This window comes from Coregonus clupeaformis, chromosome 13 (assembly GCF_020615455.1).
Source record: "Coregonus clupeaformis isolate EN_2021a chromosome 13, ASM2061545v1, whole genome shotgun sequence".
NCBI lineage: Eukaryota > Metazoa > Chordata > Actinopteri > Salmoniformes > Salmonidae > Coregonus > Coregonus clupeaformis.
The window spans coordinates 10,675,011-10,697,608 of record NC_059204.1 but is presented as its reverse complement, the minus strand read 5'-3'; the positions used below and the strand labels follow the sequence as shown (position 1 = coordinate 10,697,608).

The following is a 22,598-nucleotide window of genomic DNA, read 5'->3' as shown; positions in this document are numbered from 1 at the left end:
CTACTGAGTCTGTGTTGTTGAGTCAGGTATTCCCCTGGGTCTGTGTTGTTGAGTCAGGTATTCCACTGAGTCTGTATTGTTGAGGTCAGGTATTCTACTGAGTCTGTGTTGTTGAGTCAGGTATTCTCCTGGGTCTGTGTTGTTGAGTCAGGTATTCCACTGAGTCTGTGTTGTTGAGTCAGGTATTCCACTGAGTCTGTGTTGTTGAGTCAGGTATTCCACTGAGTCTGTATTGTTGAGTCATGTATTCCCCTGGGTCTGGGTTGTTGAGTCAGGTATTCCACTGAGTCAGTGTTGTTGAGTCAGGAATTCCCCTGGGTCTGTGTTGTTGAGTCAGGTATTCCATTTAGTCTGTGTTGTTGAGTCAGGTATTCTACTGAGTCTGTGTTGTTGAGTCAGGTATTCTCCTGGGTCTGTGTTGTTGAGTCAGGTATTCCACTGAGTCTGTGTTGTTGAGTCAGGTATTCCACTGAGTCTGTGTTGTTGAGTCAGGTAATCCACTGAGTCTGTGTTGTTGAGTCAGGTATTCTACTGAGTCTGTGTTGTTGAGTCAGGTATTCTACTGAGTCTGTGTTGTTGAGTCAGGTATTCTCCTGGGTCTGTGTTGTTGAGTCAGGTATTCCACTAAGTCTGTGTTGTTGAGTCAGGTATTCTACTGAGTCTGTGTTGTTGAGTCAGGTATTCTACTGAGTCTGTGTTGTTGAGTCAGGTATTCTCCTGGGTCTGTGTTGTTGAGTCAGGTATTCTACTGAGTCTGTGTTGTTGAGTCAGGTATTCCACTGAGTCTGTGTTGTTGAGTCAGGTATTCCACTGAGTCTGTGTTGTTGAGTCAGGTATTCCACTTAGTCTGTGTTGTTGAGTCAGGTATTCCACTGAGTCTGTGTTGTTGAGTCAGGTATTCCACTGAGTCTGTGTTGTTGAGTCAGGTATTCCACTGAGTCTGTGTTGTTGAGTCAGGTATTCCACTGAGTCTGTGTTGTTGAGTCAGGTATTCCACTGAGTCTGTGTTGTTGAGTCAGATATTCCACTGAGTCTGTGTTGTTGAGTCAGGTATTCCACTGAGTCTGTGTTGTTGAGTCAGGTATTCCACTGAGTCTGTGTTGTTGAGTCAGGTATTCCACTGAGTCTGTGTTGTTGAATCAGGTATTCCACTGAGTCTGTGTTGTTGAGTCAGGTATTCCACTGAGTCTGTGTTGTTGAGTCAGGTATTTCACTGAGTCTGTGTTGTTGAGTCAGGTATTCCACTGAGTCTGTGTTGTTGAGTCAGGTAATCTACTGAGTGTGTGTTGTTGAGTCAGGTATTCCACTGAGTCTGTGTTGTTGAGTCAGGTATTCTACTGAGTCTGTGTTGTTGAGTCAGGTATTCCACTGAGTCTGTGTTGTTGAGTCAGGTATTCCCCTGGGTCTGTGTTGTTGAGTCAGGTATTCCCCTGGGTCTGTGTTGTTGAGTCAGGTATTCTACTGAGTCTGTGTTGTTGAGTCAGGTATTCCCCTGGGTCTGTGTTGTTGAGTCAGGTATTCCACTGAGTCTGTGTTGTTGAGTCAGGTATTCTACTGAGTCTGTGTTGTTGAGTCAGGTATTCTCCTGGGTCTGTGTTGTTGAGTCAGGTATTCCACTGAGTCTGTGTTGTTGAGTCAGGTATTCCACTGAGTCTGTGTTGTTGAGTCAGGTATTCCACTGAGTCTGTATTGTTGAGTCATGTATTCCCCTGGGTCTGGGTTGTTGAGTCAGGTATTCCACTGAGTCAGTGTTGTTGAGTCAGGAATTCCCCTGGGTCTGTGTTGTTGAGTCAGGTATTCCATTTAGTCTGTGTTTTTGAGTCAGGTATTCTACTGAGTCTGTGTTGTTGAGTCAGGTATTCTCCTGGGTCTGTGTTGTTGAGTCAGGTATTCCACTGAGTCTGTGTTGTTGAGTCAGGTGTTCCACTGAGTCTGTGTTGTTGAGTCAGGTAATCCACTGAGTCTGTGTTGTTGAGTAGGTATTCTACTGAGTCTGTGTTGTTGAGTCAGGTATTCTACTGAGTCTGTGTTGTTGAGTCAGGTATTCTCCTGGGTCTGTGTTGTTGAGTCAGGTATTCCACTGAGTCTGTGTTGTTGAGTCAGGTATTCTACTGAGTCTGTGTTGTTGAGTCAGGTATTCTACTGAGTCTGTGTTGTTGAGTCAGGTATTCTCCTGGGTCTTTGTTGTTGAGTCAGGTATTCTACTGAGTCTGTGTTGTTGAGTCAGGTATTCCACTGAGTCTGTGTTGTTGAGTCAGGTATTCAACTGAGTCTGTGTTGTTGAGTCAGGTATTCCACTGAGTCTGTGTTGTTGAGTCAGGTATTCTACTGAGTCTGTGTTGTTGAATCAGGTATTCCACTGCGTCTGTGTTGTTGAGTCAGGTATTCCACTGAGTCTGTGTTGTTGAGTCAGGTATTCCACTGAGTCTGTGTTGTTGAGTCAGGTATTCTACTGAGTCTGTGTTGTTGAATCAGGTATTCCACTGAGTCTGTGTTGTTGAGTTAGGTATTCCACTGAGTCTGTGTTGTTGAGTCAGGTATTCCACTGAGTCTGTGTTGTTGAGTCAGGTATTCTACTGAGTGTGTGTTGTTGAATCAGGTATTCCACGGAGTCTGTGTTGTTGAGTCAGGTATTCCACTGAGTCTGTGTTGTTGAGTCAGGTATTCCACTGAGTCTGTGTTGTTGAGTCAGGTATTCCACTGAGTTTGTGTTGTACAGTCAGGTATTCCACTGAGTCTGTGTTGTTGAATCAGGTATTCCACTGAGTCTGTGTTGTTGAGTCAGGTATTCCACTGAGTCTGTGTTGTTGAGTCAGGTATTCTACTGAGTCTGTGTTGTTGAGTCAGGTATTCCACTGAGTCTGTGTTGTTGAGTCAGGTATTCCACTGAGTCTGTGTTGTTGAGTCAGGTATTCTACTGAGTCTGTGTTGTTGAATCAGGTATTCCACTGAGTCTTTGTTGTTGAGTCAGTTATTGCACTGAGTCTGGGTTGTTGAATCAGGTATTCCACTGAGTCTGTGTTGTTGAGTCAGGTATTCCACTGAGTCTGTGTTGTTGAGTCAGGTATTCCCCTGGGTCTGTGTTGTTGAATCAGGTATTCCACTGGATCTGTGTTGTTGAGTCAGGTATTCCCCTGAGTCTGTGTTGTTGAATCAGGTATTCCACTGACTCTGTGTTGTTCAGTCAGGTATTCCCCTGAGTCTGTGTTGTTGAGTCAGGTATTCCCCTGAGTCTGTGTTGTTGAGTCAGGTATTCCACTGAGTCTGTGTTGTAGAATCAGGTATTCCACTGAGTCTGTGTTGTTGAGTCAGGTATTCCACTGAGTCTGTGTTGTTGAGTCAGATATAGCTGGAGGTCAGTGGCAGGGTTGAGGCGCAATAGAATAGGGAAGTGGAAGCGGATGTGGTTTACCATGACTCGTGGCAAAGGGCCCAGGATGGACGGATGGAGATGAAGGGATGGAAGGATGGAGAGAGAGACAATAGAGGGATGGAAGGATGGAGAGATAAACAATAGAGGGATGGAAGGATGGAGAGATAAACAATAGAGGGATGGAAGGATGGAGAGATAAACAATAGAGGGATGGAAGGATGGAGAGAGAGACAATAGAGGGATGGAAGGATGGAGAGATAAACAATAGAGGGATGGAAGGATGGAGAGATAAACAATAGAGGGATGGAAGGATGGAGAGATAAACAATAGAGGGATGGAAGGATGGAGAGATAAACAATAGAGGGATGGAAGGATGGAGAGATAAACAATAGAGGGATGGAAGGATGGAGAGATAAACAATAGAGGGATGGAAGGATGGAGAAATGGAGATGAGGAGTTGCTGGAAAGGATACGTTTGTTTCCTTCTCCGGTGGTTTAAGTAGAGAACATGGTTTATTACAGAGTCTTTCAATGTATCACTTCCTAGCCTATCAAGGCCCTTGACTGATATATTGATATGATAATTATATATTGGTCAGGGCCGTATTTCATCCCTCAGTACTGTAGCCCCTGTACTGTACTGTAGCCCCTGTACTGTAGCCCCTGTACTGTACTGTAGCCCCTGTACTGTAGCCCCTGTACTGTAGCCCCTGTACTGTAGCCCCTGTACTGTAGCCCCTGTACTGTACTGTAGCCCCTGTACTGTAGCCCCTGTACTGTAGCCCCTGTACTGTAGCCCCTGTACTGTAGCCCCTGTACTGTACTGTAGCCCCTGTACTGTAGCCCCTGTACTGTAGCCCCTGTACTGTAGCCCCTGTACTGTAGCCCCTGTACTGTAGCCCCTGTACTGTACTGTAGCCCCTGTACTGTACTCTAGCCCCTGTACTGTAGCCCCTGTACTGTACTGTAGCCCCTGTACTGTACTGTAGCCCCTGTACTGTACTGTAGCCCCTGTACTGTACTGTAGCCCCTGTACTGTAGCCCCTGTACTGTACTGTAGCCCCTGTACTGTACTGTAGCCCCTGTACTGTCATGTAGCCCCTGTACTGTAGCCCCTGTACTGTACTGTAGCCCCTGTACTGTACTGTAGCCCCTGTACTGTAGCCCTGTACTGTAGCCCCTGTACTGTACTGTAGCCCCTGTACTGTAGCCCCTGTACTGTACTGTAGCCCCTGTACTGTAGCCCCTGTACTGTACTCTAGCCCCTGTACTGTACTCTAGCCCCTGTACTGTACTCTAGCCCCTGTACTGTAGCCCCTTTACTGTACTCCAGCCCCTGTGCTGTAGTTCCTGTACTGTACTGTAGTTCCTGTACTGTACTCTAGCCCCTGTACTGTACTCTAGCCCCTGTACTGTAGGCCCACTGTGTGTGAGTGCGCTGCAGTCATATTTAATTATGCCAACTCCAGAAATTGGCATAGTTACTGTGTAAGTCTATGGATGGGGTGAGAACCATGAGCCTCCTAGGTTTTGTATTGAAGTCAATGTACCCAGAGGAGGACAGAAACTAGCTGTCCTCCGGCTACACCATGGTGCTACCCCAGAGAGTGCTGTCGAAGTTACTATAGACATTCATTGCAAAACAGTGTGTTTTAATCAATTATTTGGTGACGTGAATATATTTAGTATAGTTTTATCTAAAAAGGACTTACTTTTTTTATGTTTCACTGTTTAAAAAAAAATGAAATTCACTGAGAAGGATGGTCATCCCTTTCCTCCTCTGAGGAGCCTCCACTGTGTAAGTTGGTATTATAATTCACTGAGGAGGATGGTCCTCCCCTTCCTCCTCTGAGGAGCCTCCAATGTGTGAGTTGGTATTATAATTCACTGAGGAGGATGGTCCTCCCCTTCCTCCTCTGAGGAGCCTCCACTGTGTGAGTTGGTATTATCCCCAGTTGTTGGGGTTGCCGACTGCTACAGTTTGTCTTAACTGAACTAAGGTATATATTGCTAAGTATTCTTGCAGTAAACTCTCTCTGAATGTTTGCTCTATTTAAGTGCTTGTGATTTGATTTGATTTGTTCAGAGAGTTGTCTGTCTGAAGAGGACCCTCCCCGAAACATTTTTTTTTTCCTTTTCAAAGTTACCAAGATAGTATGTCATGATTCCCATTCCCAGACCTAGTGCTGTTGCCCTAGGTCTGGGATTTCCGAAACGAATCTGTCCGTAGGGTGATGATTATATTTTTTCCTGTCCTGTCTTAGATATCTTTATGAGCTATCGGGGGCAGTCGTCGGAGCAGGCTGGTTATGCTGACTGTACCTACTTTGAGAGCTCCTCCAGCGCGCCTTTCCCCTCTGTGTCGACCCCTGTGGTGACCTCTGTGTCGACCCCTGTGGTTACCGCTCCTCAGTTAAACGTCCACACACAACCAGTTCAGGTACAGTAGCTAAGCACTTCTGCTTGTCGCTTTGGAAACGGTTGTTCTTCCACTGCTAGGGGAGGAAAAGTAAACTATTCACATCCCATCACATATTGCCTGGACCATGTCTTCTTTGTTTTGTGTTCCTGCATTTTCACTGCATAGTTTAATATTAGAGGCTTTTCTTCTGTGAAAGTGATCATTTGTGTTAGATATTTGACCCCAAATTGCTTTCTTCATGATTAATAAAACGTACAGTGAATCTCTCTTACAGCCCAACTTCTCATCGTCCAACTCAGGCCCTGACTACCAAAGACATCCCCTGACCTCTGACATGACTTTCAACCCCATCAACAACCCTAAGTTCAAAGGTCACCAACAACAGGATTACCACATCGAGTACCATCCTCCCAGCATGGTATCAGGGGCCATCCCCTCCTATGGACACCAGCCTTACCCCGGTGCCACCATCTCCATGGCAACCACTAACATTCAACAGCAGCAGCCTGTTTCCATGGGAGACGGAACCTTTTTGTATCCGCCTCCCTGTCACAAGTACAGTTACCACGCCAACAGCTCCACCAGCTCTGTACCCTCTACCATAATCACCCACACAGGATCCACTATGGGTGGCGGTATCCTGGGATCAGACCCCCAGGTTCATCACAGGTACCCCACCATGTACTCCCCAACATCCTGCCTCTCTCAGGGGTACCCGTCTGTGGCCCCTCAATCTCAGTCGGCTCCCCCCTCTCAGACCAGCTGCCTGGCGAAACTACTGTCCTCCAGCACCCAAGAACGTGAGCACACCCTCTCTCTTCATCACAGTCTCATAGTGCAGCGATACCCTGATGCCTTTCCAACACTCTTGGTCTTGTATTCACCATTTTAAACCATTGTTTCGCTTGTTTTAACTCTGCACAGTTCACTTTTTGAACGTCTTGTTTTTAGACAAACCAACGCTGGGATTCGATGCGACTTTAGTAGCAACCAAAGGTCACAGGTCAAGCTCTCCCAACTTCCCAGTAAGGCCAATGTCATTTGTTTAGTTTAACACTTTTTGAGTTTCAAAGACAGAAATAAAACCATAACTCCAGATAACAGTTCTACTTTTAAATCAGAGAATGTGTTTGGTTCAGCGTTCTAGTAGCAGCATGCGTATTGGAGGGTCTGGATCTCAGCTGCAGCCTGGGTCTCCCTGGTCTTCAAGGATCCCACCGCTGACACCAGTACACTGCCAGACGTCCACCCTGGGCCGCACTGGGCTCCACACTGGCACCTCCCACAGTTCTGCTATCTCTGCCTTCCTCACCCAGGGCTCAACGCACACTAACACACCCCTCCTCATCCCCAAGACAGAGAAACTCTCCCCTGTACAGATCTACGACTCTGATTTAACAGGTAATTAAGGACTAATATAATTTAAATGTTAAAATGTCTACATGGCATGTGTGGTTGTAAAGGAAATTTAGCATTCCATTCCTCTTTGTTGATTTGTTTCTAGTGAGCTTTTCAGGAGCCTCAGGCCAGACGTCCCCAACCAACCTTCTAGAGAGGGAATCCAACCCTGAGTCCCCACACTCCTTAAATGTACATTCCAAAATGGAGTCAAACAAGGTAAACAAAAACAACTTAATTACTCAACGTATAATCTCGGTTAACCTAGAATGAAAATCTGGTGTAATTTGATCAGATGCTCGAGTACCATTTATGTTAAGTAGTCTGTCCACGAGAGATTACTCAACATACATCCTATGGAATACCTAAAAATACTGTCCTATAGAAAGAAAATGATGACCCAACAAAAGACTGAAAGGTAAATTCCTATCATGTCTTTCCTAGATCAGTGGCAGTCCGTTTAAGATGAGGGAGCATGGCCTTATTTCTATTACAGTATATTGGATGACTGTCACCCAGCTCAATGTAACATCGATAGGTTTAGGCTACTACATGATACTCACATTTTCCCTATACCCATCATGAGGTTGCTACAACCTAGCCTACGATTGAAAGTTTACAACGCAGGTCGAGAGAAATTTGAGTAATCAAGGTGACAGACAGTGACATATTCAATACTGCCTGCATCTAGCTGATCTATGGCGTAATCATCAGTCCAACAGTTGCAAACAAGACTTTCTATTGGACAAATTCAGGTATGTTTATCCCCTTTTCGTTCCCTTTGCTTCCGTTTGCGAAACACTTTACAACAGAATCGGTGGAATGAATACACCCCTAATCACATGCAAACACAGTTCACTTTCATAGCAGCCACATACAAACAGCATGATCACTTTGCTCGTTAATTCCTTCTTGCATCTACGTGATCTCCTACTCTCACCTTTTCCCTTCGCTTGTGGACTTCAGTGCAAAACACATCAGCTGTCTGTGACTAGGCGAAAAAACCTTTCCAAGCCAAACTTTCATATCATAACTGCTAACCGCTACACACAGCCTACGTCGTTGTCACCATATTAGCTAATATCATAGTCAACACAGCTACTAGAACTAACGCGTTAGTAAACCCGCTACAATCATGCAGTACATTGTACAGTCAGCTAGCAGTTTAGCAGTTACACCGGCGGGCCCCGTGGCAATAAATTAATAAAACCAAAAGCTTACCTTGACATGTCAGTTCATGCTGCAAGAGCTCTGATAGGTTGGAGGACGTCCTCCGGAAGTTGTCATAATTACTGTGTAAGTCTTTGGAAGGCAGTAGCATTGCGTGGGTAAAATCACTGGGGAAGCCAAGCCAATAAAAAAAGCCACATTACAACCTATGTTGTGATATTTGCGGTGTTTGCTCTATAACCCATTCGTTCATACGCCACCATGATATAGGCTACAATAAGGCTGTGACAACAAAAAGACAACAGTCACACAGTGGCGGAATAAATTCAACTACACATACGTTTGTTTCATCACAAAACCGGAGAGCAACATCGGTCCGGTTGTCACGGATTCAGCCCGAGGCTGCCCCTCCTTCTTGCTCGGGCAGGCTTCGGCGTTCGTCGTCACCGGAGTACTAGCTACTACCGATCCATGTATCTATGTTCGACTTGTTTTGTCTTTATTGGTCACACGTGTTTCCCATCATGTAGTTATGTCTTCCCTATTTAACCCTCTGTCTAACACTGTGTGTTGTGCATGTTTTGTTCATGTTTTGGTTGTCGTTAGTGTGCGGGTTTGTTCCCTCCCTGCTTGGAGGTTGTTGTTCATTATTTTACCTACGAGTAAAGTACGCTTTTGATTAGCTCTGTGTCCTGCGCCTGACTTCGCCTACCGCATTACACTGACGCCTTGACAGAAACACGCACCTTAACATGAAGTCAGCAGGTACAGCAATGCCAGCCGGATCGATGGAGGAACGCGTCCAACAACAAGCGGCCATGATCCAGGCTCTCGGCACTGCGATGGAATGAGTGGTTAATACCATGGAGCGATGGGAGAGAGGAGGTATCCCTATACCTCCTCCAATTACACCACCACCAACACCGCTGTCCACCTCTTCACCATCTGGGTCCAGTGGGATTCGGCTCTCGCTCCCGAGGGCATATGACGGTACAGCTGCCGGGTGTCAGGGTTTTCTGCTCCAGGTAGAGCTCTACCTGGCAACCATCCACCCGGCTCCCTCTTATGCTGGGAATGAGTTTTCTTCTCATTCCCAGCATAAGGCGCTAGTAGATTCAGGCGCAACTGGGAACTTTATTGATCGTCAGTTTACCCATAGGATTCCTATTGTGCCAGTTGATGTGCCCATCCCTATACATGCCCTAGATAGTCGCCCTTTAGGTCAGGTCTGATTAGGGAGGTCACAGCGCCACTCTGGATGAAGACGCAGGAGGAGCATGAGGAAACAATTAGTCTATATCTGATTGATTCTCCTGCGTTTCCAGTGGTGTTGGGGCTTCCCTGGTTAACTTCTCATGACCCCACTATTTCATGGCAACAGAGGGCTCTCAAGGGATGGTCAAGTCAGTGCTCGGGGAGGTGTGTAGGTGTTTCCGTAGGGGCAACTACGGTGGAAAGTCCAAACCAGGTTCCCACCATGCACATTCCGCCTGAATATGCCGATTTGGCTCTCGCCTTCTGTAAGAAGAAGGCGACTCAATTACCACCCCATCGACAGGGGGATTGTGCGATAAACCTCCAGGTAGGCGCTGCGCTTCCCCGGAGTCACGTGTATCCTCTGTCACAGGAAGAGACGGCGGCTATGGAAACATATGTCACCGAATCTCTGAGGCAAGGATACATTCGGCCGTCCACTTCCCCTGTGTCATCGAGTTTCTTTTTTGTGAAGAAGAAGGTTGGTGGCTTACGCCCGTGCATTGACTACCGTGGTCTTAATCAGATCACTGTAAAATACAGCTATCCACTACCTCTGATTGCAAGTATGACGGAGTCATTGCACGGGGCGCACTTCTTCACGAAATTGGATCTCAGGAGCGCGTACATCCTGGTGCGTATCCGGGAGGGAGATGAGTGGAAGACAGCATTTAGTACCACCTCTGGGCACTATGAGTACCTCGTCATGCCATACGGTTTGATGAATGCTCCTTCAGTCTTCCAATCTTTTGTTGATGAGATTTTCAGGGACCTGCACGGACAGGGTGTAGTGGTGTATATTGATGACATTCTCATATACTCCGCTACCCGGGCCGAGCATGTGTCCCTGGTGCGGCAGGTGCTTGGTCGACTGTTGGAGCATGTATGTGAAGGCGGAGAAATGTCTGTATGTGAAGGCGGAGAAATGTCTGTTCTTCCGAGAGTCCATCTCCTTCCTAGGACACCACCTGTCCGCGTCAGGTGTGGAGATGGAGATTGACTGCATTTCGGACGTGCGTAATTGGCTGACTCCAACCACGGTGAAGGAGGTGCAGCGATTCTTGGGTTTTGCCAACTATTACCGGAGGTTTATCCGGGGCTTTGGTCAGGTAGCGGCTCCCATTACCTCCTTGCTGAAGGGGGGACGGTGCGTCTACAGTGGTCAGCTGAGGCGGACAGGGCTTTTGGCCATCTGAAGGACCTGTTGACTTCGGCTACGGTGCTGGCTCATCCGGATCCTTCCTTGGCATTCCAGGTTGAGGTGGACACGTCCGAGGATGGGATTGGAGCTGTACTGTCTCAGCGCTCGGGTACGCCACCAAAACTCTGCCCCTGTGCTTTATTTTCTAAGAAGCTCAGTCCGGCGGAGCGCAACTATGATGTGGAGGACCGGGAGCTGTTAGCTGTGGTTAAAGCTCTGAAAGTGTGGAGGCATTGGCTTGAGGGGGCTAAACATCCATATCTCATTTTGACTGACCATCGTAATCTGGAGTACATCCGGGCGGCGAGGAGGTTGAACCCTTGCCAGGCAAGGTGGGCCATGTTCTTCACTCGTTTTGTGTTTACTCTCACTTACAGACCAGGTTCCCAGAACGCTAAGGCAGACGCCCTGTCCCGACTGTATGACACAGAGGAGAGGTCCATTGAGCCCACTCCAATACTTCCGGCGTCGTGTCTGGTGGCATCGGTAGTGTGGGAGGTTGACGCGGACATCGAGCGGGCGTTACGTTCCGAGCGCACTCCCCCCCAGTGTCCAGAGGGTCAGATGTACGTGCCGCTCGAGGTTCGTGATCGATTGATCTATTGGGCTCACACGTCACCCTCCTCTGGTCATCCTGGCATCGGTCGGACAGTGCACTGTCTTAGTGGGAAGTACTGGTGGCCCACTTTAGCCAAGGACGTGAGGGTTTATGTTTCCTCCTGCTCGGTGTGCGCCCAGTGTAAGGCACCTAGACACATGCCCAGAGTGAAATTACAACCCCTATCCGTTCCACAACGGCCATGGTCCCACCTATCGGTGGATTTTGTGAAGGACTTTTCCCCCTCACAAGGGAACACCCCGATCCTGGTCGTTGTGGATCGGTTTTCCAAGTCCTGCCATCTCATTTTTATGCCAGGTCTCCCTACAGCCCTACAAACTGCTGAGGCCCTGTTTACACACGTCTTCCGGCACTACAGGGTACCTGAGGATATTGTGTCGGATCGGGGTCCCCAGCTCACCTCAAGGGTCTGGAGGGCGTTCATGGAACGTCTGGGGGTCTCGATTAGCCTTACCTCAGGTTTTCACCCCGAGAGCAATGGGCAGGTGGAAAGAGTTAACCAGGATGTGGGTAGGTTTCTGCGGTCCTATTGCCAGGACCGGCAGGGGGAGTGGTCGGGTTTTATCCCCTGGGCAGAGATGGCCCAAAACTCACTCCGCCACTCCTCTACTAACCTTACCCCTTTCCAGTGTGTGTTAGGTTATCAGCCGGTCCTGGCACCTTGGCATCAGAGCCAGATCAAGGCTCCTGCGGTGGATGAGTGGTTTCGGCGCTCGAAAGAGACCTGGAACGCTGCTCATGTACACCTGCAGCGGGCCATCAGGCGACAAAAGGCGAGTGCCGATCGCCACCGCAGTGAGGCCCTGGTGTATGCACCGGGGGACCAGGTCTGGCTCTCGACCCGAAACCTGCCCCTTCGCCTGCCCTGCTGGAAGCTGGGTCGGCGGTTTGTGGGGCCATTTAAAGTCCTGAGGAGATTGAACGAGGTTTGTTATAGGCTACAGCTTCCTCTTAATTACCGTATTAACCCCTCGTTCCATGTGTCTCTCCTCAGGCCAGTAGTACCTGGTCCACTCCAGGAGTCTGAGGTACGGGAGGTTCCTCCGCCCCCACTGGACATCGAGGGGGCACCGGCGTACTCAGTCCGTTCCATCTTGGATTCGAGGCGTCGGGTGGGGGGCCTGCAGTATCTCGTGGAGTGGGAGGGGTACGGTCCGGAGGATTGGTGCTGGGTCCCTAGGAGGGACATCCTCGATCCCTCCTTGTTGAGGGATTTCCACCATAGTCATCCGACTCGCCCTGGTCCTTGTCCTGCTGGGCGTCCCCGATGCTCGAGGAGGTGGGTGAAGTGGAGTACCCCTGGCCCAGGGACTCGGAGACCTATGTTTCCATAGCCTCCGTTTCAGCCTGCGACAGGGGGTACACATGACTCTTGGGAGGTACAGCGTCTACCCAAAGGTCTATCACGCAATCCCCCGCCCAATGAGGTGGTAATTTAGTAGCACGCGTCTTGGAAAACGCGTGCGCCAAATCAAGGTATTCGGGGGGAATGCGCACAGTGGAGGTACTGTCTGGACTTTCCACCGTGGTTGCACCAACGGAAACATCTAGACACCTACCCTGACATTCACACGACCACCCCGTGAGAGCCCTCTGTGGCCATGAGAAGGTGGGGTTGTGGAGTGCTAGCCAAGGGATCCCTAATACCACAGGGAAAGCAGGAGATTCAATAATCGAAAAAATAACCTGCTCACAATGAGTCTCCTGGGTGATCATGGTGACCGGTATAGTGACTTCCGTAACAAACCCGGACCCTAATGGTCGACTCTCGAGTGCTCTGATGGAGAGTGGAATGGAGAGGGGAACCAATTAAATGCCTTGACGGCGTGCGAATGCCCTGTCCATAAAGTTCCCAGCTGCGCCTGAATCGACTAGCGTGATCGGGAAAGTGGATAGGTAGGGTACAGAGGGCTCTGAACAAGTGTGGGTGTTCGATACCTGGGGTGATGCATGAGTGCCCTGCCTGCCGCCTCCCGGCCCAAAAGAACGTTGACTATGACGTGTGGTGTACTGTCCCTTCGTGCCACCAGAGTGGCACTGTCGCTGTCCTCCTCCGTTCTCTCGGCCGGCGGCTCCACCCAGCTCCATCAGCTCGGGATCCGAGTCGTCCGGGGTGGAAACAGGCAGACCCATACCAGGACGTCCTCTGGCTGCCAGCAGGTTGTCCAAATGAATGGCCATGTCCACCAGTTTATCGAAGGACAACATGGTGTCCCGGCAGGCTAGCTCCCGTCGGACGTCCTCCCGCAGATTGCACCGGAAATGGTAAATCAGGGCCCGCTCGTTCCACCCGGACCCCGCTGCCAGCATCCGAAACTCCAACGCGAAGTCCTCACGGTCCTCGTCACCTGCCTCAGGTGGACCAGCCGCTCACCCGCCTCTCGACCCTCGGGCGGGTGATCGAAGACCGCCCAAAAGAGGCGAGCGAACTCCCTGTAGTCCTCCAACGCGGCTCCTCCCTCGTTCCACACTGCGTTGGCCCACTCCAGGGCTTTCCCACAGAGGCAGGAAACGAGGACGGACACCTTCTCCCGCTCCGATGGCGCCGGTCTGATGCTGGCGAAGTAAAGCTCCAATTGTAGGAGGAATCCCTGGCACAGCGCCGCCGTCCCATCAAACGCCCGTGGTCGGGATCTCTGGATCCCTCCGGGTGCTGGGGTGTAGATGGCTGGATCCGGTTGGCCAGCTGGTTTCGACAGATTGGGTCCTCTCCTTTCCAGGCATTGGACGACCTGAAGAACCCGATCCATCGCTTCCCCCAAGCTGGCCAGCATCGTGGAATGCTCCTGGACCCGTGCCACGACTCCAGGCATGCGCTCTTCTCCCGCTGACTCCATAACGGGTGGGTGATTATGTGGTGAGTGTGGTGAAAGGAGTCAGGCGCAAGAGGGTAATCACCAAATACAGAGTTTATTCCTTCGTTGACACACAAATGCGCTCCAATAGCGATCAACGAAACAGGCACAGGGGAAACAAACATCCCTGGCAATTACACTGTAACGGAATCCAATAATACATAGGCACAGGGGGGAAATCTACCCTGGTAACACAATGTTATGAGTAGCTCCACCGAGCTACAAACTCTCACAATTAACAATCACCCACAAGGACAAGGGGGCAGAGGGAACACTTATACACAGACTAATTAGGGGATTAGAACCAGGTGTGTGTGATTAACAAGACAATTGTGATGATGATTGGGGCGGCAGTGGTTAGTACTCTGGTGACGACGAATGCCGAAGCCTGCCCGAACAAGGAGGGGAGGCAGCCTTGGCCGAAGTCGTGACACTATGGCTCTGTTATACAGTACGTTTTTAGTTTTAGTTTTCATAGGCTACCTAGCTAAAATGCTTGCTAGCCTAACTTCCTCACATGGGCAACAATGAACCAGCTAAGTTAACTAGCTAGTTAACGTGAGCCTACCAGGCTACATATTGAACTTCAATAATCTCAGGCCAGTGGCACAACATATGAATTTATGGTTAGATCAGATTCGCCGTCATAATCATTGGCCTGTACAGAGAATTGAGTCAAAACCACAAGTCCAAATCCACATCTCCATCCATGACTTAGGAAAGGGACAATTTAGCAAGCTAGCTTCTGCAGGACATCATCACAAGCAGACCAATGATGACATTTTGCTTAGGATGTGATTTGATTGATGTGAAGCCAAATCCAAACTGGCCTCCCTTTGGGGGCGTATTGCTGCGCCAGGACAACCCACAGTTGAGCTCAGTTCAACGCTAATTGGCTAATTATTTTAGATTAAAACATTTTTATCAAGGGAGGCCAAATGCTTGCTGCCATCAATCAAATGCTATGGCAGCAACATGTCACACTCTTTTGTTCCAGACAGCATCAGATACATGGGCTATACATACCGAGGCAGAGGGCCGCTGTTTCCCTCGCTCTGATGATTTCTACTAAGCTAACATGGTCATACCATGGATAATTTAGCTATTTGATATTGAATATTACAAATATATTTGATAAAATATTGAATTTGGCATTTACTACTATAGCCCATAGAAACGCATTGAATAAGATATTCATAAACGGCAAAAAAGACAGTCAAAAAATAAATAAAAAGGAATGAGGTTTTGAGGTGTCTGTCCTGTATCTAAGAGAACTATATATAAGAAAGTTCAGGAAATATTTATATTTTTTTGGACACATATTTAGCCCCTCCATACTTCCATTCGTTTTTTATGGGTTACCTTCAGACGAGAGTCCCGTGACACTTTTGGGGGTCGCAGAGCAAAATGAAGAACGCCCGTTTCCACAGAGGGGTCGTAATAGTTTGTAGTCCAAACCATTCGGATGCTACAGATGTTTTCGTTGAGAAGACCGATTTTTCGGGATGTCTCATGGTCTGACAAACACCGCTGTAGCTCGGACACCTTCCACCGCAGATGCGGAAGGCCGACATAGGAGGATGCGGTGGATTGAGACGCAGCCAATGCAAAAAATATCTGATATCTCTAGCTTAAACTGACAGATTTTTATGGGAATTTTTTAAAATTATGTTACTTAGATTGATGCACGGATGCATCAATAGACTCTTATGGTTAATCAATTATTTAATGATGTGAATATATTTAGTATACAGTGCATTCGGAAAGTATTCCCCTTCACTTTTTCCAAATTTTGTTACGCTACAGCCTCATTCTAAAATGGATTAAATAAAAAAAGTCATGAGGTCTGAATACTTTCCGAATGCACTGTAGTTTCGTCTGAAAAGGATAACTTTTTTTTAAATGTTTCATTATTTTTATTTTTATGAAATTCACTGAGGAGGATGGTCCTCCCCTTCCTCCTCTGAGAACTCAAGGTCTGGTTATCAGACGCCTTTTGTGTTTTTTCATTGCAGTCCACCAGAGAGATGAATAGTGTCTGTGTTGACAAGACCGTCGATAGATAGATGTTGACAATGTCAGTGTATAATAATAATATAATATATGCCATTTAGCATACACTTTTATACAGAGCAACTTACAGTCATGCGTGCATACATTGAACCCAATATCTTGGCGTTGTAGGCGCCATGCTCTACCAACTGTGCTAACGAGGACCATGCTCTACCAACTGTGCTAACGAGGACCATGCTCTACCAACTGTGCTAACGAGGACCATGCTCTACCAACTGTGCTAACGAGGACCATGCTCTACCAACTGTGCTAACGAGGACCATGCTCTACCAACTGTGCTAACGAGGACCATGCTCTACCAACTGTGCTAACGAGGACCATGCTCTACCAACTGTGCTAACGAGGACCATGCTCTACCAACTGTGCTAACGAGGACCATGCTCTACCAACTGTGCTAACGAGGACCATGCAGTTAATAATATACAATACAGTAGATCATCACACAGTTCCTGATCTATGAGATGTATGTCTGTTGCAGACACAGTCCAGGAGGATAACTCACATCTCTGCTGAGCAGAAGAGACGTTTCAACATCAAGCTAGGCTTTGATACTCTGCACAGTCTCGTCACCACAACGACCTCTCAGCCAAGTATAAAGGTAAGCACTCATGACGTTTGTCCACTTTTTTTCCAACACGTTTAAGTTGAGACACTGTTACCTAACTCTGCAAAAGTGAAACCAAAAACACTTGGGGGTTTCACATCTCGCTAAGGGTTAAGGTTTGGGATAGGGTTAAAATAGGGTTAAGTTTAGGAATTAATTCTGAGTGGTTACGTTAAGGGTTAAAGTTTGGGAAAGGCTTAAAACAGAAAAACTCAAAACGATTACCTTAGCACTGGGATTGAACACACAACCTTTGGCGCCGGAGCGCGGCTTTGACGCCCATCCACCATCCCCTTCCACAACGCCCTAGCAAGCCGGCAGCCGACTTGAAGGTAATAGCGCTCAGCGTTGCCCCCTAGTGGCCGGTTCTGTAGGCAATTCTAGACGTTCTTGGGAAACGATGGACTAACTGTGACTTCAAACTAAAGCGATCTCCCTGAGGCAGGAATGGACTGCACAAGGCATAGTGTTGTAGAGGATGGGGGGGGCTGCAATGCACTGGTAATAATAGGTGTTGTATAGAAACATAGTTACAGTGTATAACATAATTTCTCTATATTTCATCTACATTATATACTGTATGTCTCTGTGTCCCAGATCAGCAAGGCCACGACGCTACATAAGACAGTAGAGTACATCAGTAAGATTCAGCAGGAGAGAGTGCAGCTGCATGAGGAGGCTCAGAGGCTCAGAGGCCAGATTCTGCTCCTCAACTCCGCCATCAAGTAAGAAATGCACTAAACAATACTGTACATAACGTACGTGTGTGTCTGTGTGTGTCTGTGTGTGTCTGTGTCTGTGTGTGTCTGTGTGTGTGTGTCTGTGTGTGTGTCTGTGTGTGTCTGTGTGTGTCTGTGTGTGTGTGTGTGTGTGTGTGTGTGTGTGTGTGTGTGTGTGTTTGTGTCTGTGTGTGTCTGTGTGTGTCTGTGTGTGTGTGTGTTTGTGTCTGTGTGTGTCTGTGTGTGTCTGTGTGTGTGTGTGTCTGTGTGTGTCTGTGTGTGTCTGTGTGTGTGTGTGTGTGTGTCTGTGTCTGTGTGTGTCTGTGTGTGTGTCTGTGTGTGTCTGTGTGTGTCTGTGTGTGTCTGTGTGTGTCTGTGTGTGTGTGTGTGTGTTTGTGTCTGTGTGTGTCTGTGTGTGTCTGTGTGTGTCTGTGTGTGTCTGTGTGTGTCTGTGTCTGTGTGTGTCTGTGTGTGTCTGTGTGTGTCTGTGTCTGTGTGTGTCTGTGTGTGTCTGTGTGTGTCTGTGTGTGTGCATCACAGGAGGTTGGTGGCACCTTAATTGGGGAGGACAGGCTCGTGGTCATGGCTGGAGCGGAAATGGGTGGAATGGTATCAGATACATTTGATGCCATCCATTTGCTCCGTTCCGGCCGTTCTCCCTTCAGCAGCCTCCTGTGGTGTGTGTGCATGCGTGTGTTTGTGTGTTTGTGCGTGCTTGCACACGTGTGTGTGTTTGTCAAGTACTCATGTGTGTATGTGATCATAACAAGTCTCTCCCGATGCAGTGTGTGCCAGCTGCAGCTGCCTGTCACTGGTATGCCCATCACCTGCCAACGCTTTGACCACATGAGGGAGAAGTTCAGAGAGTACGTCCGGGCACAGACACTACAGAACTGGAAGTTCTGGATCGTATCCTTCTCAACTCTCCCTGGGCACAGGACCTTTAGGATAAGCATACGTTCAGTGTTAGATCTGGGCCTGTATTCACAAAAAAAAGCATCTCAGAGTAGGAATGCGGATATAGGAAGGATCAGCTTTTTAGATCTTAATAAATAAGATCAAATGGATCCTCATTACAATGCTGAAATGCATTTTGAATATGGCTCCTGGAGTGTCTCACACAGGAAAAGACAGTCACAAGTATGGTTATGTAAGTATCCTGTATTGCGCATTGTATTGTGTGTCCTGTACTGTACTGTGTATGTGTGTCATAGATAATAAAACATGAATCCGAATGGTTCTTTCCTAAACGCGGGCTCAGTTCAGCATCATCATAGAGCCCCTGTTTGAGACCTATATCAGGATGGTGTCCACAGCCAGTGTAGAGGATCTGTGTCGCACCACTCTGTCCTGGCTGGACCAGCACTGCTCTCTACCTGTTCTCAGACCCAGTGAGTTCAACTTCACCAGCTTCAATGACTCTCAGTTAGTCATCTAGTCTGTCTGTCTGTCTGTCTGTCTCTGTCAGTCATCTAGTCTGTCTCTCTTTCTGTCTGTCAGTTAGTCATCTAGTCATCTAGTCTGTCTGTCTGTCAGTCATCTAGCCTGTCTGTCTGTCTGTCTGTCTGTCTGTCTGTCTGTCTGTCTGTCTGTCTGTCAACGTCTGTCTGTCTGTCTGTCAGTCATCTAGTCTGTCTGTCTGTCTGTCAGTTAGTCATATAGTCATCTAGTCATCTAGTCTGTCTGTCTGTCAGTCATCTAGTCTGTCTGTCTGTCTGTCTATCAGTTAATCATCTAATCTGTCTGTCTTTCTGTCTGTCAGTTAGTCATCTAGTCGTGTCTGTCTGTCTGTCTGTCTGTCTGTCAGTCATCTAGTGTGTCTGTCTGTCTGTCTGTCTGTCTGTCTATCAGTTAATCATATAGTCTGTCTGTCTGTCTTCCTGTCTGTCAGTTAGTCATCTAGTCTGTCTGTCTGTCTTTCTGTCTGTCAGTTAGTAATCTAGTATGTCTGTCTGTCTGTCTGTCTGTCTATCAGTTAATCATCTAGTACGTCTGTCTGTCTGGTAGTTAGTCATCTAGTCTGTCTGTCTTTCTGTCTGTCAGTTAGTCATCTAGTCATCTAGTCTGTCTGTTAGTCATCTAGTGTGTCTGTCTGTCTGTCTGTCTGTCTGTCTGTCTGTCTGTCTATCAGTTAATCATCTAGTCTGTCTGTCTGTCTTCCTGTCTGTCAGTTAGTCATCTAGTCTGTCTGTCTGTCTTTCTGTCTGTCAGTTAGTAATCGGTCTGTCTGTCTGTCTGTCTGTCTGTCTGTCTGTCTGTCTGTCTGTCTGTCTGTCTGTCTGTCTGTCTGTCTGTCTGTTAATCATCTAATCTGTCTGTCTTTCTGTCTTTCTGTCTGTCTGTCTGTCTGTCTATCAGTTAATCATCTAATATGTCTGTCTGTCTGTCTGTCTGTCTGTCTGTCTGTCTGTCTGTCTGTCTGTCTGTCTGTCTTTCTGTCTGTCTGTCTATCAGTTAATCATCTAATCTGTCTGTCTGTCTTTCTGTCTGTCAGTTAGTCATCTAGTCTGTCTGTCTGTCTGATTTTTTAATTTTTCACTCTCTTCAACTCCCTCGTACATGATTTTCTCTCTCTCTGTTTCTGTCCTCAGTGGTCCTTAGCTCACTCCGTCTCCTCAGCACATCCACGTCCATCCTGACAGACCCCAGTCTGGTCCCAGAGCAGGCCACCCATGCAGTCACCCAGGCTCAGTGCCTCCTCCACCCTACCCATCCCCAGGACCACTCCCTCTCCACGTGGCCCATCAACTCCCCTTCCACATGGCCCATCAACAGGGAAAACACAAAGCTTAGTGACCCTATGGAACACTATGATACCCTGTAACCCAAAGCTTAGTGACCCTATGGAACACTATGATACCCTGTAACCCAAAGCTTAGTGACCCTATGGAACACTATGATACCCTGTAACCCAAAGCTTAGTGACCCTATGGAACACTATGATACCCTGTAACCCAAAGCTTAGTGACCCTATGGAACACTATGATACCCTGTAACCCAAAGCTTAGTGACCCTATGGAACACTATGATACCCTGTAACCCAAAGCTTAGTGACCCTATGGAATAATTTCAATAGATGGAAAACCAAGCCGTGCCAAAGGATCACAGAGCTGAACCCACTTTAAAGCACACATACAGTAGGTACTAGTGCTGAGCGATTAACCAAAATGTCTGTAGTTTTTCAGGTTTTAAACAACCAATTGACCAAAGTCGGTTCAATTATTTGAATTCCATTTCGTTCTGTTTTTTTCTGTGAGCGTAATGCGCAGTTTCTCTAGAGATAAATCAGATCAAGCCTGAACTGTGCGATGTAGTAGATCAATATTCTACATAGTTTAGTGCAGAAAACGTGGTAATTAACTACAGTGACCATAATGCATTGCACGTCTACTTGTCCGGTCTGTGTGGGGCAGACACAGAGAGGGAGAGAAGAGACAGAAGGATGATGGAGAGAGATAGAGAGCAGTTGCTTTGCTAGGTATCTCTACCTGAAAATAAGTCATTGATAGTTGGTATTCAGCAGTCAAAGTATGCCTTATTTACTTTGAAGAATGACAAAAATAGTGATTTTGTCAAACAGCATAGACAGCAACTCTATAGAGATGAGATGATGACTTGGAATTAAATAATACAGTCATCAAATAGGCCTAAAACAAATATAATTTAATAATAATAATAATAATAATAATAATAATAATAATAATAATAATAATAATAATACACAACTGAAATAATTTATTAAAGTAAAGTAATGTGAATACATTTTAGTCAGTAAGTGATAAGCAGTAATGGGTAGTCATTAATTGTTTACTAATTGTTTTATTCTGTGTTGTTACAGCATTCAACCCACATAATGCATAGTGCATTTCATGTAAAAAAAGAAAGAAAAAAAAGATCGAAATAGAAAATCGTGATTATTTTTTCATAATCGAACCAAAACCCGAACCAACCTCAAAATGTACTAATCGCTCAGCACTAGTAGGTACGGTACGGATGGTTCCGGACCCAAAATGAGTAAATCCCTGGAGGGGCCAGAACATGTCTCTCCTTTACAAAAGGGATTTATGTAGGCACCTCCTCACTCACAGCCGGGACTAATTATCTGCCTATTGGTGTCAGCTGTGTCTATCTGATTCAATTGTGTATTTATGCCCTCACTTCCCTGTGTTCCCTTGCTCAGTTTTCTTGATGTCAAGCAGTACGTATCAGTGTCGGATCACGTGACGGAGTTACAGGTACTCGAGAAGTGTTCTCCCTGTGTCATTGTGTTTTTCCAGTCAGAGTTAGTATTTCGTATTGTTTGCTGTCAGCCTGTTTTTTGGAGACCTATGTGCTCCTCATTTGTTTTCATGTATAGTCTGTTGTTTTGTATCCTGGCTTTTGGACCACCAGTAAAGATCCTTGTTTCACCCTCCTTGCCTACTGCCTACTGTCTATCCTGCACCGCACCTGGGTCACACCTCACACCAACCCTTACAGAAAACTGAGCCACTATGGACCCAGCGGAGGCAGCACAGTATCATAGCGCATTGGCAACACAGGGAGCTATGCTGAACCAACACGCCCGCAGCCTGCAGCAGATCACCAAGAATCTCCGCCTGCTGACGATCGCCGTGCAGAGCCGGGTGGACACCCGACCAACCCCGGCAGCCGGTGGAGCGGAAGCCGCGGCAGTGGCGTCTCCAGTCTCACCTGCAACATCGCGGGAACCCGGCCTACCACCTCCGGAGAGTTACGACGGACGTCCAGAGGGCTGCAGGGAATTCCTCACCCAGTGTTCCCTGGTATTCAGCCTACAACCCTCCTCCTCCCCGACGGAGCAGGGCCGGGTGGCCTACATTATCACTCTGTTGACGGGTCGGGCCCTTCCCTGAGCTACCACGGAGTGGGAGAGCCAAACTCTGGCGTGC

At 47.5% G+C, this 22,598-nt stretch overlaps 1 protein-coding gene across 1 annotated transcript in view; it reads left to right on the top strand.

Moving 5' to 3' along the window:
* The window catches only part of LOC121579141 (carbohydrate-responsive element-binding protein-like), a 47,919-nt gene extending 26,947 nt beyond the window's left edge, over positions 1-20,972 (top strand). The window contains 10 exon segments of the mRNA XM_045224613.1: positions 5,638-5,813; positions 6,070-6,595; positions 6,747-6,820; positions 6,935-7,196; positions 7,300-7,412; positions 16,844-16,963; positions 17,567-17,694; positions 18,474-18,597; positions 18,950-19,079; positions 20,280-20,972. Coding sequence (XP_045080548.1) covers positions 5,638-5,813; positions 6,070-6,595; positions 6,747-6,820; positions 6,935-7,196; positions 7,300-7,412; positions 16,844-16,963; positions 17,567-17,694; positions 18,474-18,597; positions 18,950-19,079; positions 20,280-20,512 — 1,886 coding nt within the window. The 3' untranslated portion in view covers positions 20,513-20,972.
* Positions 20,973-22,598: the final 1,626 nt, after the last annotated feature.